Source organism: Phytophthora parasitica, assembly GCF_000247585.1.
Source record: "Phytophthora parasitica INRA-310 unplaced genomic scaffold supercont2.49, whole genome shotgun sequence".
Taxonomy (NCBI): domain Eukaryota; phylum Oomycota; class Peronosporomycetes; order Peronosporales; family Peronosporaceae; genus Phytophthora; species Phytophthora nicotianae.
This window is the reverse complement of record NW_008649035.1, coordinates 411,061-417,232: the sequence shown is the minus strand read 5'-3', so window position 1 is coordinate 417,232 and position 6,172 is coordinate 411,061. Positions and strand designations below refer to the sequence as shown.

The following is a 6,172-nucleotide window of genomic DNA, read 5'->3' as shown; positions in this document are numbered from 1 at the left end:
TGTTAGGCAGAAGATCCAAGACAAAATGGCCGAAGAAGACGTTCAAGCTCTTGTCGTGGACAACGGCTCCGGTATGTGCAAGGCTGGTTTCGCCGGCGACGATGCTCCGCGCGCCGTATTCCCATCGATCGTGGGTCGCCCCAAGCATATGGGCATTATGGTCGGCATGGATCAGAAAGACGCCTACGTCGGTGACGAGGCGCAGTCCAAGCGCGGTGTGTTGACGCTGAAGTACCCTATCGAGCACGGCATCGTGACGAACTGGGATGACATGGAGAAGATTTGGCATCACACGTTCTACAATGAGCTGCGAGTGGCTCCTGAAGAGCACCCCGTACTACTGACGGAAGCACCGCTTAACCCCAAGGCCAACCGCGAACGCATGACTCAGATTATGTTCGAGACGTTCAACGTACCCGCCATGTACGTGAATATCCAGGCTGTGCTGTCCCTATATGCTTCAGGCCGTACTACAGGCTGCGTTCTCGACTCGGGTGACGGTGTTTCCCACACCGTTCCTATTTACGAGGGCTACGCCATTCCGAGTGCCATCAAGCGCCTGGACCTGGCTGGCCGCGATCTGACGGACTACATGATGAAGATTTTGACAGAGCGTGGATACTCGTTCACCACCACGGCTGAGCGTGAAATTGTGCGCGACATCAAAGAGAAACTGACGTACGTGGCTGTGGATTTCGACCAGGAGATGAGAACTGCTGTGGAGTCATCGGGTCTGGAGAAGAGCTACGAGCTGCCGGACGGTAATGTCATCGTCATCGGAAACGAGCGATTCCGTACCCCTGAGGTACTATTTCAGCCTGGCCTCATTGGCAAAGAGGCTTTGGGTGTCCACGAGTGTACCTTCCAGACTATCATGAAGTGTGATATCGATATCCGTAAGGACTTGTACTGCAACATCGTGCTGTCGGGTGGTACCACGATGTATCCTGGAATCGGTGAGCGCTTGACCAAAGAGCTGACAGCTTTGGCTCCGTCCACGATGAAGGTCAAGGTTGTCGCTCCGCCTGAGCGCAAATATTCGGTCTGGATCGGTGGATCTATCCTGTCATCACTGTCGACGTTCCAGCAGATGTGGATCTCGAAGGCTGAGTATGACGAGGCTGGACCCTCGATCGTCCACCGCAAGTGCTTCTAACCTGCCACGAGAGACCCTGTTAAAATTGTGTAGCACCTTGAGGCTTAAGTGCTTCGGTAAAAACCTGTGCAGCATAATCATTTGAACACACATTGAAAAATTCTGAAATACTACGATTTTCGGTCATCATTTAGTTCCTGAAATCAGAGGTTGGAAAAAATAGAATCAATACAATAGCTATTGTTTCTTTTTTCGTACGGCATAACTTATTATTCCTTCTTCATTCTTCCAATACTAGAAAATATGTAGAATACTCTCACATTATCGGCAATTTGCACCCAAAGTTGTATTTCTGTGAATTGCGAGTTTTAATTGGCTAGATGGTCCATATTGACCGGATTTGAGGCTGGTACCATGCATAAAAATGAGGTGCCTTTTTCAACCTTCGTTGCAGGCACCGTAGCATGAACGGCAGCGCTTGGCAACCCTCTCATACAAATTGAAAGTCAGACTATCTATAGTAAAACTAAGTAAGGTTGCAAACCCTACGGTTTAGAGCGTGTGATGGAACGGCGCACAACAGAACCCACCGCTATCAGCACCAGTCGCTACAGAGCAGAGCTCGTGAAGCTCATGTCGTTTAAGGACGACAAGACATACGACGCCTCGCATTCCTTCACCGCAGAGAAGCTCCTCAGTATCACACCCACCCTCGTGTGTCACTGGATGAACAAGAGGGCGTACGGAGACCCAGAACCGAACGAAGACATCAGACCCATACATGTAAGATCAAGTATCGCTAAAAAGGCCGTATCAGCGTTCATGCCACGGCTAAACAAGACGTGGGATCCAGTGGCAAAGCAAGGTAACCCAACACGCTCAGATGATGTCAACAAACTAATCAAGTGAGTGAAACGCTTGAAGTCCGCTGGGAAGGTGTCGAGTCAAAAGCACATCGCTCTGTGAATTTATTAGCGTTCTAGAGCTAATAAGATCGTCGAGATCACGAACCAGCTCCAGCCTCATGATTGGCAGTGTTTTGACGCTCCAGTGGCATATTATAGCACGAATCGACGACATGATGAAGCTTCAATTTAGTAACTTCAGTTACAACTCTCAATACCCATTTAAATGGTATGTTAGATGCGGTGGTCGAAGAATATTTCTGGAGAAAGAGATGCACCTGAGCAGATTATTGTTGGCAGCATGGATCCAAGAATGTGCCCCCCTACTCAATCTTGCTATTTACACCGAGTCTGCTACAAATTTAATGAGTTCTGCATTTGTTTTTGGCAACCCAAAAGACGACGATCGTGGTGTAAGACGGGTTTTAAGCGAAACATTTCAAAATTCGGAATTTAAGAATCTGAACACTTGAAACCTGGGTACTCATAGCTTTCGTAAAGGTGCCGTTACTTATGCAACTCGTAGTGGTGTTTCGAAAGGCTTTGTGAATCGTCGAGGGCGGTTGAGAACACGTAAGGGCGTGGTTGATGCGTACATCGACAACACGCAGCCCTACCCAGACGCCTAACCTACTGGTCCTCGCTTTTACTCCCTAAAAGACGGAATGAGATGTGTTACACCAAGTTTTCTCGTCGACGAAATTACGCCTACTATCAAGCAGGCCATGGGTGATCCAATTGCCAAGACATTGGCACAAACATTATTGTGGGTAGCGTTGACACCGGATTCCCGTTTTAACTATTGTTTGCTTCCTGCAAATCTGAAAAAAAAAAAAAGAATTTTACGGGCTTATAAAAATGCTGGTGGAAGTTCAGATTTGAATCCAATTCGCAGAGAAGAATTGTATGTCTTGGGCGATGGCTCGCATCTCAACCTCGCAGTTGTCGACAATCATCAAAACGGTGGGGCCAAAAATGGTAGTATTACTTCGTCTTCTCGTCGAACCGTGACTGGACGTTCTGGTGAGCACGACAATCAACGTAAACTAGCTGCTTTACCGGCTAAAATTACATCAAGTCGACGATACATGATAGAGACTACGAATGAGATTCAACGAGCCAGAAGTGAATTGCTGCGAGAGCTACAAAAGGTTCTTGCCGTGTTGAAGCGACTGGCCATGCAGCCAACCGCTCGCCAAATTATGCCTTCCAGTGGAGCGCTGCGGCCAGCCACAGATCCTGCAAGCTCTCAATCTCGCGCGCGACCGGTCGTTGCTTGTCTCTCCGAGAGGCCTAAGGACCTATACGAACTGTGGCACGAGTATCAGTTCGGTAACAGCGGATTGAAAGCGGCTAAGGAATTCACACCTGCTGAGCGAGGCACAAACAAATTTGCATATTCCAGAAGAAAATCGTTTTGGGATGTAATTACTAGACTGGTGCATTTGACCTACTGCGCCCGACCGAAGCAAAGAGCCAGACATCGGTTATCTTTGTATGGTATAATATCCACTCTATTCCAACTCTGTATAATTCTTACATCTCCTGCGAGCCAATGAAAACAGATTATTGAATAATTACAGCCAATGGTTGGGCTTAGGAAAAATTCCAACTATTCCAACCATATTGGGTTGGAATGTTTTCAAGATATTTTATATTCCATACAAATATGTATATTAATGCATATTCTAAAAATACCATGAGGTTTCCAACCAATTTGTCGGTTGTCGTGATATCACAAGAATACTCAATCAGCAGAACTGTAGTCATGTCCATCGCGTCGTTAGCTCCCGCAAGCAGCAAGAAGGCCAGGGTGACGGCAATCAACTCGTTCTCTACATTTCTGGCTTCGGAAAGCATTACACTAGACGCGGCTCATCACCTTATCGATGCCGACAAGACTGGTAAGGTGCTACGAGTGATATTAGATAAGTATGCGTATTCTCTAGCAAGATCAACAGACAAATCGCGATCGACGAATACGTGTCTGGCGTATTTTGGAAACGTGAAGTACTGGTTGTTAGACATGTATCCCCAACAAGGTCAGGTAGTGAAGCCGCAGCTACAAAAAATTCTATCAAGTCTAGGGAAAGTTTGCAGCAATCGCGAAGACGGTGTTTTTGAAAAGAAAGCGCCCCCTTGCTCTAAGCAAGACTTAGAAAGCATCGTGCGACTACTGTATACTTCTGGTGCAGAAGATATCTATCTTGATGCCTCCTTATTGGTTATGTTGTGGTACCTGTACGGCCGAAGCTCCGATGCAGAGCAACTTGAGAAAAAAACAACTTTCAATTCTTCCTGGTACGGTGGAGTTCTTATAACTTTACTGAATCTGTTGTCCTAATGTTGTTGTACTAGGTGGTGTGCTCTTTATCCGCTTCAAGAGAGTTAAAACAGCTTTGTTGCAAGGCATTTCCTTGTTCAAGGATCCAACAAATTTCCTAACCTGCCCGCTTTTCTCTTTAGCAGCTGCTCTCGTAATGCAAAAGGCTCCAAACAAGCGCCTGTTTCCACAATTCCTGACTACAAGACGTAATCCTGCGGTATCCAGTGATGTAGAGGAGCTCAGCCTCTTAGAACTGCTAGAGGCCGACGATGGCCCTGTATCGTTGCAGGACACCTCGAAGTTGAAGACCAATCGAGCCGTACCAGGTGCCCAAGCCTACGTGAACAGATTACTGGTTAGAGTCAAAACATCAGCCGAAGAGATGCAGATTAGACTTACACCGGGACTTACCTCGCACTCGTTCCGTCGTGGTGCTGCAATGCACGCCAATGACGGAAGTCTAGCAGAGAACTGGATCATCGAGCGTGGTGGCTGGCAACTTGACCGGGTTAACAAAGCCTTCGGTTATATGTTGGGCACAACCCAGGCAGACCAGAAGGTCGCTCGTGTCTTGAGCGGATGGAACCCCAAGGAACGTGCTCGACTGCCGTCCTTGCACGTACTTGAACAGCCTATTCTTGCACGGGCTCAGCAGCTCCAGACTCAGCTCTTCACCAACACGTCCGCTTTCTCAGACTCCTCTTTAAACTTGGACGTAGAAGTCGCGGAAGTCCTGGCCGCCACTCTAATCATGCACTATCCCGATATGCTTGTGCTTTCAGACACCAGTGCATTTATCGTCCGAATGCGGGAGGTCATGGCTGTGCAAGCTATAAGTGAGGCTGAATTGCTGGCTTGGAGTGCAACAATCAATTGCGTCTTCGCTCCAGCTGCAGACACAACGCCTTCCATCACGAACGCCAGCGAAACTTCAGCGGTATTGGATCTGGTCAAGCGCCAGTCTGATCAGATTAGTGTACTTATCCTACAAAACAAACGTCTAGAGGAAAGGTTGTTAGCACTGGAAGCGCATTTGCGGCCTCAGACAGACACAGCAACGTCCAACGTTTGACCAAGTACAGGGAATTTAGCTGCACATGCTAACGCACCTATATCCACACTCGCGCCACTGCAGTCTCCACAAGCGGTTCGATCCAAGAAGAAAGGGTCGCAGTCGCTGTCGGCCGTCTGGTATGAGTGGTTTACGTCCGAACCTCGCGTGTATGCCACTCAATCTATAAAGAAGACAACACTTTATGAGTTCAGATACTCCGTAGGGTACATGATGGTGCTCTTACCTGACGGCTTTGTCCTCGACACAGCATCTCCCGCATACAAAAGTGAGGTGCTCGCACTTGGTGTGACGGCACAAGCAAACGCGCTTGCTTTCTTAATGGCGAACGGATCTTCGGCTGTTGCGGCAGGTACAGCAGTGAAAGCTCTTCGGAAGCTCCACAAATCCGGAAAGCTGGACGACCACATTGCCAACTATCACGTACTCTTCGACAATGGGAGCATCATTGATCCTACGCCTTCCTCTGCCCTTCCTGCCTTCATCCGACGTAGTCCATCTACTTAAGCAAGTTCGCCGCTCAAGCACCACGTCAGCCTCCAGCACCACATCAACCTCCAGCACCAAGTCCACCGCCAGCGCCACGGAACTACCAGCACCAGCTCATTAAATCAAAGACGATGGCAGGAGTTGAACCTGCCAGCAGTCGAAACTGCTCCCTTCTCCCTGAAGGCACCGCCACTGGTTAACAAACCCCGAAGTGCCGCCGGCGTGTCTCCCAGCAACCGGCAACAACGACCAGCGAGACGCCCAGACACAGCGACCAGCGAGAC

General features: G+C 48.6%; 2 protein-coding genes across 2 annotated transcripts; both read left to right on the top strand.

Moving 5' to 3' along the window:
- Window positions 1-25: 25 nt before the first annotated feature.
- Window positions 26-1,156, top strand: PPTG_16002 (actin-1; the record flags this gene model as incomplete). Its single annotated transcript, XM_008912791.1, has 1 exon — window positions 26-1,156. The coding sequence occupies one exon, from the start codon at window positions 26-28 to the stop codon at window positions 1,154-1,156; it is 1,131 nt and encodes a 376-aa protein (XP_008911039.1).
- A 504-nt stretch (window positions 1,157-1,660) lies between these two features.
- Window positions 1,661-2,005, top strand: PPTG_16001 (hypothetical protein; the record flags this gene model as incomplete). Its single annotated transcript, XM_008912790.1, has 1 exon — window positions 1,661-2,005. The coding sequence occupies one exon, from the start codon at window positions 1,661-1,663 to the stop codon at window positions 2,003-2,005; it is 345 nt and encodes a 114-aa protein (XP_008911038.1).
- Between the last annotated feature and the right edge of the window lie 4,167 nt (window positions 2,006-6,172).